Here is a 12411-nt window from a genome sequence, read left to right on the forward strand (position 1 = left end):
TGGCTGGGCTCAGGTTACAGGACACCCGCTCAGGGCTGAAGCCCGTGGGCTTCAGCTTTGGCCGGCTTGCCCCTCTGGGGCGATTGGGCTTGGGCTTTGGCCCCCCTGCTTGGGTGGACTCAGGCTTCGGTAACCCCTCCTGGGGTCACATAGTAATTTTTGTTGCCTGAAGAGGGTCATGATGCAATGAAGTTTGAGAACCGCTGCTCAAGGCCATGCTGCCTTAGCATATGATCCAAGGGCCCCAGATTAGTTGTCTTGTCTCTTCTATCTCTGGACGTGACCGCCCATCACATTCACCGACCAACAGAGCACATAGGATTCCAGAGCCACCCCCTTGGAGCTCTGACGCTGGGAATGCCTGTGTATCCCCGACTCCCTTGTGTCACCGCCTCAGTGGTCAGTTTCTGTTAAAGAGACTGACACACAAAGAGCACCAATGTTCATGTTATTTTGTGGGGAGGAGGGTTATTTGCTGGCAATGAAGGGACAATTTGTCATTTTTGCTGAACAGTGATTTATACTGAGACAATTCAAGACATAGAAACAGTCCAAAATGTTTATTTCTTTAAAAGAACCAAATCATTTCCAGAGCCCAGCCAGACATTCCATGCACAGGAAATTATGTCATAGTTCTCACTATAAGCAGAAAGCTATGATTTCACAAAACCCCTGCTTCATTAGTTTCACCTTCATTAATTAACAGAGAAGCGGAGGAGCTGCCAGAGGGGATCAGACTAGGGCCCCTCTAGCTCAGAATCCTGTCTCTGACAATGGCCATTACCAGCTGCTCCGGAGGAAGGAGCAAGGGGCCCGCAGTAGCAGTTATGAGACAGCATGCCCTAGGAAATGGCTCATGCTGATCCCTTTAACTAGAGGTTGGTTCATGCCCTGAATCAGGAAGTTTCTGTCCCTTCCAAAATTCTGGGGTGGTTTTTGTCTGTTTCTTTGTTTCACTCTTTCCTATTATATCTCTGGATAGTCAGGTCCTCCATATAAACATCCAGACATTTTCTGAACCCTGCTAATCCCATGCCTCCGTATCTTTTGGCCCAGAACAATCTCAGACCAAGGTCTGTTGACACAGTGCAGCCAAGAGGATGTGAGCACCATCACTGCCAGGAGGCGTTGGAGATGGATCGGTCATGTGATTCCATCACCAGAGTAGCAATAAGATGGACACCTGAAAGCAAGCGAAAACGAGGCCGCCCGAAAACAACACGGTGAAGAGCTGTGGCAGCTGAGCTGAAAAACCTGGGGCAGACCTGGGGGACCTTTGAAAGACTTGCCAAAAACAGACAGGAGTGGAGGAGCTTCGTCACCGCCCTAAACACCAGAGGTGTAATAGGAACATGATGATGGTGATAAACGGTGACGGCCAGATGTTAGCTTTGCAGATGCAATTCTCTCGTATGAATTGGGCAGCAAAAAACAATGTTATAAAAGAAAGTCCAGAGAGCTTTGTCAACGAGCACCAATAGTTTTAATGCATTTATTTGAGAAAAATTCTCAATGGAATGCAATAAAGAATGAGGCAGACAGATTCTGCCCCCCTGCCTGTAGTCAGACATGCCATTATTAATTAGGAGTATTCTGACATGCATGGCCATCATGCCCAAAGGGACCAGTCAGGATCAGGACGCTGTATACTGCACAAACACACAGGTAGGGCTGGTCACTGTCCCAGCGACCTCTAATGACAAGCCTGTTACAGTTTTACTGAATAGCAGCTAATGAGTCAATGCGAAGTGCTGTTGTCTGTGTATGTCCATTCAGCAGCTGCTGAATGTTACCTGGGCTCATTGCTGAAACCCAAGGAATTCAGCATTCTCACAGGGAAGGCAGAAATTCAGGGCCTGGCTCTGTCTTGCGCCATCACTTACGGCGCTGCAGAGTGGTTGTAATGCACTCTCCTGCCGTTTGGTAGCAGATGACACCCCCTTTGCACAGGCGCAAATAGCAACATCAGATACAAGACACAGCAGGAAGTTATGCACCATGAAATGAAATGTGTACCGTGTAAAGCTCTGTGAAGCAAAGTAATAGCAGCTCAAATGAAATGTTACCTGTGACCCCAAATTTAACTACATAGTGGAGGGCCAAAAATGTGCCCCTGTGGCTAAACAACAGAGTAAGAGCGGCCAGGGGCAAAGAGGCAGCCTTTAAAAATCGGAAGCCACATCCTGCTGAGGAAAAGAGAAAGGAGCCTGAGCTCAGAGCCAGTGGAATCTCTGATGTTGCAGCGTTTCACATCCGGTTTCTCTCATCTGGGTTCTTGCATTGGGCCCATCGCTGCAGTTGTCTGAGCGTCTCCCAGCGGAAAATAACGGCATCCAGGGCCTCTCTGTCTTTCTTCCCTGCCCGCCATAGGCAGGCTCCGGCTGCTCCTGAATGCAGAAGAGCAGGAGTGTGGTGCTGGCCACAGTGACGGGGTTTGCATTGGCTTTAAAGGCAGCCAGGCTGGGGTTTCCTGTGCCAGCGAGCTGCGTCGTCTGGGTCTGGTTCCCGTGAGGACTCTGTCAAACCCAGTTGTTGGTCTCCCCCCGTCAGTTAGCAGCTGTTGTGGGAAGTCATGGCGGAGGGGGAAGAAAGCCGGTATCTCAGGCAGGTGGGGCCAGTGTCATGCAGGGCTTTGAAACCGAGGGCAAGGAGCCTGAACGCGGTGTTCAGTGGGGAGCCAGAGCGAAGAGCGAAGACCCGGGCAACGTGTCCCTGGGAGCCCGTGGGGCTGGGCAGACGCTGCCCCACTGTGAACCACGCTGCGCATTCTCAGAGCTCGGCCTCCATTTCCTGAAGACAGGAAACTGCAGCTGCCTTATCAGGGCCTTTCCCGTAACTCGTGGCCAGCTCGGCAGCGGTGACCTGCTGGCCGGATGCCGACTGATGGGAGGGTGTTCTGCTGGGGGAGTGCGCAGGAGCGGGGCAGAATCAGCCTGGCCTGCGCAGAGGCAGACGGTTCCGCTAAACGGGATGCCGAGTGGTGATGCGGGTATTTTGCTGCAGGTCTGTGTGGATGGTCTGACTCTGGAACTAACCTGGCTCAGGGTGGAGTCAGCGATGGCTGGTAACAAACCCAATTTAGCTAACTCCGTTCTAGCCACGTGGCTTCCCAGGTAGGAGTGTCCACACAGCCTGGCACAGGAATACCCGCTCCAGGTAAACCAGAGCAGGAGGTGCCCAAGGCCAAGGGAAGGGGTTTCTCTGGCAGAGTTCTCCAAAGTGGTCCCCTCTCACTGCCAGAATCAGCTCCGCCTCGTGTGGGGGGGCTGCTGCTGCTCCTCTCACCCCACTGCTGACCTTGGCCAGGCAGCGAGAGGCCTGGGAGACAGGGCAGGTAACGTTGGCCACGAAGCCAGAGCAAAGCTAGGTGTGGTCTGTGCCCTGCTGGCCCCTCAGCCTGGGCATCTGGGCAGCTCACCTGCTGGTTTCCTGCAGCTGCTGAATGGGGAGGGGCGGGGATGAGCCCCAGGAGACGGGAGCCCTCGAGGCTGCGGAGTCGTTGCCCAGAATGGCCCTGGGCTTCGGTCAGAGATGAAAGGCCGGAGCCATTTCAGGGCCTTGCTTGTCCTCCTTCGGAGGCGGTAGCACGGTGGCAAATGCTGCCGAGACCTGCCGCAGGAGCAGAGAGGCTGCACCCCTGGCCTGTGGGCGGGAGCCCGTCACTCAGGGCCCAAGTGCGGGAGCCAGGCAGGGACAGGGCCGAGCTGCTTGCAAAGTGGGGGAGCCCGCAGTTTGCACGGGTGGAATGAGGAGACCTGCTGTCAGGGGCACGCCTTCGTCACCAGGAGTCACATAACTTTTCACTCCAGAGACTCCAGCCCAGCTGGAGGGGGCTGAGCAACATCGCCCAGGCTGGCTTGCCATGCCTGGAGTGTAGGCCCCCAGCCCCCCAGCCCATTTCCTGGTGGACACAGCTCTAAATGTTGCCATGCAGTCAGGGGGTAACAGTGTGCAGTTATCACACACACACACACACAATGCAGGGCTCAGCCCCTCCAGCAGGGGGCAGCACACACACACACACACACACACACACACACACACACCGAGCCCCAACCCCCTGCCCCAGCCCTGAGCCCCCCGCAACACAGAGCCCCCTCCTGCACCCCAAACCCCTCATCCCTGGGTTGCCTAAGCATTTTGTTACGGTCGGGACTCCCTGCCACTGGACATTAACAGTGTTAACCAGAGGGACTCCCTGTCAATGGGAATTAGTGGGGTTAACCCACGGGACTCCCCGCCACTGGGAATTAGTGGTGTTAACCAGTGGGACTTCCTGCCACTTGGAATTAGTGGGGTTCACGCACCGGACTCCATGCCACTGGGAATTAGTGGGGTTAACCAGTGGTATTCTCTGTCACTGGGAATGAGCAGTGTTAAACAGTGGGACTCCTCCCACTGGGAATTAGTGGGGTTAACCCACGGGACTCCCTGCCACTGGGCATTAACAGTGTTAACCAGTGGGACTCCCTGGCAATGGGAATTACTGGGGTTAACCCATGGGACTCCCTACCACTGGGTTTTTCTCTCTGACCATTGCCGTCATGATCTATACAGAGGCTTAATTCAGGTTATAATTGAATTTATTACATGAGACGACTATATATGCACGAGCAGTAATCATAAAGAAACAAGCACACTAATTATTGATACAGCATGAATGCAGTTGCACTGGCCATAGATTACATCGGACAGTGGTTTTCAAACCGTGGGTCACGACCCAGCACTGGGTCGCAGAATGGAAGGCGCTGGGTCGCGGCGGCTCTGGTCAGCACGTTAAAGGTACCGTCGGCGGCGCTGCCCGGCTAAGGCAGGCCAGTCCCTACCTCTTCTGACACCGCGCTGAGCCCCGGAAGTGGCCAGCAGCAGGTCCGGCTCCTAGGTGGGGGAACCACGGGGCTCCATGCGCTGCCCCTACCCTGAGCACCCGCTTGCACAGATCCGCCGAGGAGCCAGACCTGCTGCTGGCCGCTTCCGGGTGCAGCGCAGTCCCCGGTGCCAGGACAGTCGGGAAGCCTGCCCTAGCACATCTGCTGTGCCGCTGACCGGGAGCCCCCGGAGGTAAGCCTGTGCCCCACCCATGCACCCCATCCCTCTGCCCCAGCCCTGAGCCCCTCCCACACCCCAAACCCCTCATCCCCAGCTCCGTTGGGTCGCGGGCATCAACAATGCTCTTCAACGGGGTCACCAGAAAAAAAGGTTGAAAACCACCGACCTAGAATTTAGCTTCTATATCCAACTCGTAGCAATACGCTGGATTGTCCAAGGGCTCAGCCGGGCTGTTGGGATCATGCTATGATTAAATTGCTCCTCGGATCACCTGATGCAAAACACAGCTTGGTTACAGTCACTATATGAGCATTGCAAACTCTTGTGATTCGTGCAGTTATTGGTACTTCCCCGTAACGCTTCCTGGCGTCATGTGGTCACGGGAGACTCTCAGGTGTTATTCAAAAAAAGAACTTTCTGGTCCTGGTTTCCAGGGGCTGCGCAGAACAGCAGCACACGGTGACCAGCAAACCCTCAAAACAGGAGGCAAATGAAAAAAAAAACAAACATTTTTAAAAATCTCATGATTTTGAGGGGCCTGAGTGGTGATTTCTGAATGCTTGCAGTGACATTGCTGGGAAATGCTTGTTCCAGCACCCTCATTCATCTGTAACCCGGCTGCTAGCACACAAACTAGCCATGGTCTGCACTTCTTCAGATCAAAGGCATGGTTTAGAAGGTGCACAGAGTCTGCTGTAGACAGGGGCTGGATGGTCGTGCAGGCCGGGTACGAAAGAGACAGCAGCTGACGGCAAGGTTGGTTGCGACACTGATTTACAGCAGTTGAGGATCTTGGTGTATTTTGTTGGTTTTCCCATTTTAGACAAATGGTTTGGCTATCCTAACAAGTCCAACGGAAAGACTAGAAACCCGACTCATCGGGGGAAATTAAAGAATGAAAGAGCCGCTTCTTTTCGGCTTGATTTTTAACATTTGGGGGTGAGGTGGCCCAATCTCCAGCTGGGATTGGGTCTCTTATTCATGAACAGGTCTGCTGATCATTTACGCTTTTTCTCGTCTTCCTTCAAAGCAGTCTTCCGAACCCTTTCGGCATCTTCAGCCACTTTATCGAGAAAGCTCAACAGCATGAAGTAGGTGGTTAAAAAAGAGATTCCCACAGTTAACATGGGACCAAGCACTGGTAGATTTGCAGTTAATCTAGGTAAACCCTTCTCCTCCTTTAGAAGCATTTTGATTACAACATCTCCTCTTATTTCTTTTGCCTCAGGAGATCTGATAACGGCCTTCAACTCTGCTATCGGTTTCCCAGTCTGCCTGGCCAGATTAGCCAAGGAGCCCTCATCTAGGCCGAAGTGCTTGTAGAAGGCAATCATGGATCCTAGCAGGATGCTAATATCACAAGCAACAGAGAGCCGTGGGATTGGAATGACATTGACTAAAGCCGATGCGAGAGAGATTAGCCATATCAGCTTCTGCAGGGCAGCTTTCTTCTCCTCTATGATTTCTGCAGACAGGTTTGGCAGACTGAGCAGAAAGGCAAGTCTCTGCAGACCTTGGAGATCATCCTGCAAAGCCTTGACCAGGCCAGGAGCATCATACTTAGTGAATTCACAGCTGGAGAGAAGGAAAATCTCTGGGTTGCTCATCCCTATCTTTTGCAGGTGTTTCCTGCAGTCCATCCTGAGTCGCTCCAGGACGCTCTCCTGACTGAACGTTCTAGGGTGATCCCTTTCTTCGTTGCACAAGTCTTCATCCACCTTGGAGCGCACAAAATAGAACCTCTTCCCCATCCTCTCGATCTCCCAGGCCAGGGCCACGTGGTTGCATTTGAAGCGCTCCGAAGCGATGATCACGAAGAAGTCATAGCGTTTGAAATTCACCTGCCGCAGGTATGTCTTTGGCTTGAAATCTGGGGCGCCAATGCCGGGCAGGTCCCATAGCCTCACGTTGGGGTGGTTTGGATAGGGATAAACAGTCGGCTCCGTTGTCATTTCTGTCACCCCAGTTGGGGCAGCCCCGTCATCCTCAGCAGTCAGTCCCCGGAGGGCATTGATGAAGGACGATTTCCCGGCACCCGTCTCCCCCGTGACTGCGATGTCGAGCATGGTGGATTTGAACGACTCCAGCTCCGCCTGCGCTATGGAAGCCACTTCAGCCTGTCCTTTGTCTTTGAAAAGATCCATGAACTCCTCAAACACCTTTATGGAGCCATCGAAGAATTCCTTTGGGTCCGAGCTTAGATCCAGAGCTTCCATGAGCACTGAGATGGACTCCATACCCTTCATGAGCGCTGAGACGGACTCCATACCCTTTGTGAGCGCTGAGACCAGCTCCATATCCGTTGGACCTACAAGAGATTCCCTCTTCCCAAGACAAGAAAAGGAAATGGCACGTTTCGGTTAGTGTAAATGCAGCCTTAAAAAAATAAAACAGTTCAGGTAGCAACGTACAGACTTGCAGCCGTGGGGCTGGTTTCACCCCCACCAACACGTGTGCTGGAACTTGCATCCCCGTCCCCACGGTGCAGACACCTGAAGCACTGTAAATACTGGGTAACCTCCCCGGTGCACGGACTATTACTCCTGGGGGAATTCTGCCCTACTGTGCATGTGTATAATTAACGAGCTGTGCATATTTTTAATACTTTGGAGCAGAATTCTCCCAGGAGTAGACGATGGGGCCGTCAGATGTGCTGCTCTGTGGAGCCAGGAGAGCAGGAGGTTGCCAGGAGGGGTTGGAGATGGGAGTGAAAGCCAAGGACCACCCAGGACAGGCACAGGGGTGGCGGGAGAGGGGCTCAGACCACTCCACGAGATCAAAGTGCTCCTAATTCCCGATTCCCACATGGGGGGCAGGCATGGAGACCCCCCCCCCCGGGCTGCAGGGTCGTGCCGGCGGCTTTCAGCTGCTTCTGGAAGCTGAGCGGGCAGGCAGAAAGCTGTCTTAGCCCTATTGCGCTGCTGTTGGTGGTGGGGGGGGGGTCCCCAGGCCCTTTTAAATTGCCCAGGGGTGGCAGGCGGGGACGGGGTGGACAGGCCAGGAGAGGTGCGCGGGGGTGGCAGGTGGGGCTGCGGGAGAGACCTGGCCCCCAACTTTGGTGGAGTTGGCCCCCGTGCTCCATACATCTCGCCGCCCCTGTGGGTGAGGGAATGTCCTTATGGGACCAGCTTCTGGGTGGAAGAGACACAAGCTTGCAAACTTCACAGAGTTCATCAGGTCTGGCACCAAATAATCATTGGTAGAACCCGTGATCCTTAAGAAAAGGATTTTTTTAGGTGGGGGGGGGGAGAAGAGGGAAACCACTGGATCTTGGGAATCCCTGGCTTAAATGACCCCACATTTGGATCAGTAACCCTAGCCAGTACCTCCAGGAGGCACACCCTGGTTCAAGGCGATCTAATTAACTATGCAGATTTAGAGCACTTAGAAGATACCGAAAGGTGGTCTAAATCTTAACTGAGCAGAGCTGCAGGCGCTGGCCCACTGTCATAGGAGGAAGGGCCAAGAGAACGTGCTCCTGTTTGCGTTGTGTTCTCCAGGGCGTTGGCTGGCTCACGGGAGCTGGGAATGGAAAATATTCCCATCGATAACTGAAACTGACAGATCAGCCAAGTACGGGAAATGCTGCTTCAGAGCTGATTAGAATTCGATTTAAGGTCAAAGTTTTGACACGCAATGTTGACAGTTTGTGTTTTAACAGCTGCAAAGTTTCAACTTTCTGACTCTCAATGTCTACTGTCATTCTTGTCTGACCCCCCCGATTGTCTGACCTTCCCTGGCTTCCCGGAACTGTGAACATTTAAATCAATAAACATGCTTAAAGCCCATAATTGTGCACAACTGAGAAAACTGAAATCAATACAAATAAAACAAATGCTTAAAACCAAACATTGATATCAAATAAAAATACAAATTCTGCCAGGCCTCGATATGGGCCTTTCTCCTCCATAGCGCTGGTTCCAGTCCAGCTCCAAGGTTTAAATCTCTGGGATTTTCCAGCTCCGGGGTTTAAACCTCTGGGAGATTAAACAGCCCAAACTGGTGGTTGTATTTTTATGTGTATTCTGTGGCGGGTGAGAGATTTCTCACGTTCTTTAATGCCTCGTTTTCGGGCCTTGTAAATGACAGGAACAGCCTTTGGGTTTTGTGGAGAGGAATGCGGGGTCCGAAATCTCAGTTAAGCTTCATCTCACCACTCGGGCGGCATGAAGGGGATTTAGTGTAACTGAGAATCTCCCTAGTTCCTTGGTACCTTCCCCCTGCCCTATAATTGCCCTGCTCGGTACCTCAGAGCTCCACAACTCTGCCTTGCCCCACCTGGCGCCTCAGGGGCCCTCCAGGGCTCCCCATGATTCCCTTTGTGCCCCCCTTCCCCGCCCCTCAACGCCCTCCCCTCCCCAGCTACCTCAAAGCTTTCTCCGCCTTACAGCCACAGCAGCTCCCAGCTTTCTTCTGTGACGAGGCAGGAGCAAAGTGCAGGTGTTTTGTTATCGGGGTCACACCCCACCTGGCAAGTAGTCAGCAACACTGACCAAGCCAGGCCAGTGCTTCAGCTTTGCACAAGCACCGTTTGGAAGTTACCTGCAGCTGGCGGTGAACGCAGTAAGAGAACAGGGGACGTGACTGCTCAGACATTCACCTCGCCTTGTGACCAAAACACCACCAAAACTCCCCTCTGCAACTTCTGTGCTCTCTCCTTGCACCCCAGAGCCTCCAGGTAACCAGGCCAGCTGCCCACTGAGCGCCCCCTTGTGGGCATAGCAGCTCCACAGCACCCTGCCTCAGTTTCCCTTTTTCAGGGCTCCTCACTGAACACCACACACAGGAGTTTCTCCGTTCAAACACCCCTCCTCAGAGTGAAGCATCCCAGGCAGGAGCCCCCTGCTCTGCAGAAGCCCCGGCCACAGCTTCCCCTCTGGTTCTTCAGAGTCTCCTTGAACAAGGGGTCCTGTCATTTGACAGAGCGTGGGGCCTGGCTTCCAACCCACCAGCATTCCTTCCCTTACTCCTAACCCTGACCTGCTCCCGGGGAGGGGTGCAAATTGCCACATGTAAAAACAATCCATCCCCCCCACCTGCCCCAAATCATTCCCCCATGTCACTGCCCCTTTTACTGTCCCAGACCCCTCCTGCCCATCCCCGCTGCCCCCAGCCCCTCGTTTATTCACCTTCACATACTGACTGTCTCTCTCTGGACTCTACGTTGTCCCGCTGATCTCTGGCTCCATTCCCTTTTCCGCCCTGACAAGAGCTGGGCCCCATCGTTAGCCAGTAACACACTCACCCACCAGTGGCCTGGATCCCAGGACAGACTGTGAGCTGCCCTCTGGGCCATCTCGCTAGGGCAGTGCAGACCTGCTGATGAGCGGCGATGAAGCTCCCGTTGTATTAATTAATTAAGGCCTGGTCTACACGACAAAGTTAGGTCAAAGGAAGCCGCCTTTGCGTCTACAGTAGGAGGTCCCTTCCGCCAACCTAACCGGCCTGTAGCATTGACTTAATTACTTAAGTAATTCGATGTTGATGGGTCGACAGCTTAGCTGAGCATGGTGACTCAATGCCCCAAACGTGCCCCAGCGTGGAGTACACAGGAGGCGGTGGATCTTATTGCTGTGTGGGAAGAAGAGTCTGAGGAGGCAGAGCTCCCATCCAGCTGAAGAAATGTCGACACCTATGCGTGGGGTCTGGGGGAGACAGGCTACACCCGGGACATGCAACAGTGCAGTGTGAGAACCAAAGCACTTCAGCAGGCAGGGGTACCAGAAGACAAGGGAGACGAACAACCATTCTGGTTCGACAACGAGCTGCGTGCGATTCTCAGCGGCGACCCCAGCACTACCCCCAAAATGCAGCATGGCTACCTCCCAGGAGTCCCGGGCCACCCCAGGCAACAACGAGGAGGACACTGTGGACAAAGAGCAGGAGGAGGAGAATGGAAGGCAGGCGAGCGGGGGATCCATTCTTCCTGAGAGCCAGGAGCTACTTTTAACCCCAGAGCAGTCCAGCCATTCCCAGAACAGCATCGTGGTCAGGCGTGATGCCGGGGAAGGCACCTCTGGTGGGGATGCAATTCCAGTGAAACTGTAGGGGTTACATGCTCTTATATTTTATGTTTAATATGAAGGAAAAGTGAGGTGCAGTGGGTAGCTGATTCCCAGTGGCTGCCCCAGCTACGCAGAGGGTTCTCCCCCAAAAAGGATGTTTATGTGCACAGGGATGACCCAGGAATCCTCCATGGAGATCTTTAGGAAACTTTCATGGAGGTTCTCTGCAATCCTTTCCAGAAGGTTTCTGGGGAGGGCTGCCTTATTGGGAACACCCACAACCAGCCTTTCAGATGCTGCAAAGGAGGAGCCAGATGCACTGATGGTCTACTAAAGGGAATCCACACTCCCAAGGACTTTCCCAAGAACTGGATACAATGGAGACTTCTTAGAGAGAGCACGTAGACAATGGAGGCTCTTTAACTCAGGTCATAGCAAAGCCTAAGGGACTTAGGCACCAAAGTTCTATTTTCATAAGTGACTGAGGGCTATATTTCCATAGCTATTTAGGTACCTAAAGATGCAAAGAGGGATTGGAAATCAATGGGAGTTGGGCGGCTACCCTGCTGGAGCACTTCCCAAAACTCCACTAGGTGCCTTTCTGCCTCCTCTGGCACCTAAATACCTTTGAAAATCCAGCCCTTAGCTCCTAAGGCACTTTTGAAATGTTCACTCCTGGTTCTTGTTCATTTGGATATTATCCAGTTCTCCCAAACAGCTTCATCTCACCCTGCCGATATCCAAAAGTAGAACCAATAGACTCCCAAAGGAGGGACAAAATAATACATCAGAAGCTAATAAATGTGTGAGGTAACACCACTTGCTAGCACTTTTGTGATTTCAGGATTTTGTGTTTTGAAATGCAAATATAAAAAAAAAATCAAGAGACACTCTGTGTGTGTGTTGGGGGAAGAGAGCAGAATGGAGACAGATTAGGGTCCAAAAAAAGGAACGTCCCTTAAAAAAGAAGCTGCGAATCACCCATGAGTTCTGCACCTTTTGAATGATGAGAAGCAATTGGAAGCCCTTAGTTGAGCCATCCAAGTCCCGTGTGTTTATGTCCTTCGGCAGCCTGCATAGGGCAGTATTAGCTCGGAACACATGTTCCCACCCATTTCCCCTTCCAGAACAAACAGGAAACCCAAGCTCAGTAGCCGGCAAACATACAGAAAGCAGTAACTCTTTAACCGCTAGAAGTGCTCAAATAGGTCTGTTAAGCCCCCCACCCCGCCCCCTTGCAGCACAGCGCCCCCTAGTGCTGCCCCGGGGCATTGGGGCCAGCCCTGACAGCCGGGGAGAGCCCCCACCCCGCCCCCTTGCAGCACAGCGCCCCCTAGTGCTGCCCCGGGGCATTGGG

The 12411-nt window shown here is 53.1% G+C and overlaps 1 protein-coding gene across 1 annotated transcript; it reads right to left on the bottom strand.

Moving 5' to 3' along the window:
- Positions 1-6047: 6047 nt before the first annotated feature.
- Positions 6048-7343, bottom strand: LOC141977378 (interferon-inducible GTPase 5-like). The gene has a single exon (XM_074938834.1). The coding sequence runs from the start codon at positions 7314-7316 to the stop codon at positions 6048-6050; it is 1269 nt and encodes a 422-aa protein (XP_074794935.1). The 5' UTR covers positions 7317-7343.
- Between the last annotated feature and the right edge of the window lie 5068 nt (positions 7344-12411).

Source organism: Natator depressus, chromosome 24 (genome assembly GCF_965152275.1).
Source record: "Natator depressus isolate rNatDep1 chromosome 24, rNatDep2.hap1, whole genome shotgun sequence".
Taxonomy (NCBI): Eukaryota; Metazoa; Chordata; order Testudines; family Cheloniidae; genus Natator; species Natator depressus.

Coding starts and splice junctions, on each gene's coding strand:
- LOC141977378 (XM_074938834.1), bottom strand. CDS start 7,316: ATGGAGTCCGTCTCAGCGCTCATGAAGGGTATGGAGTCCATCTCAGTG.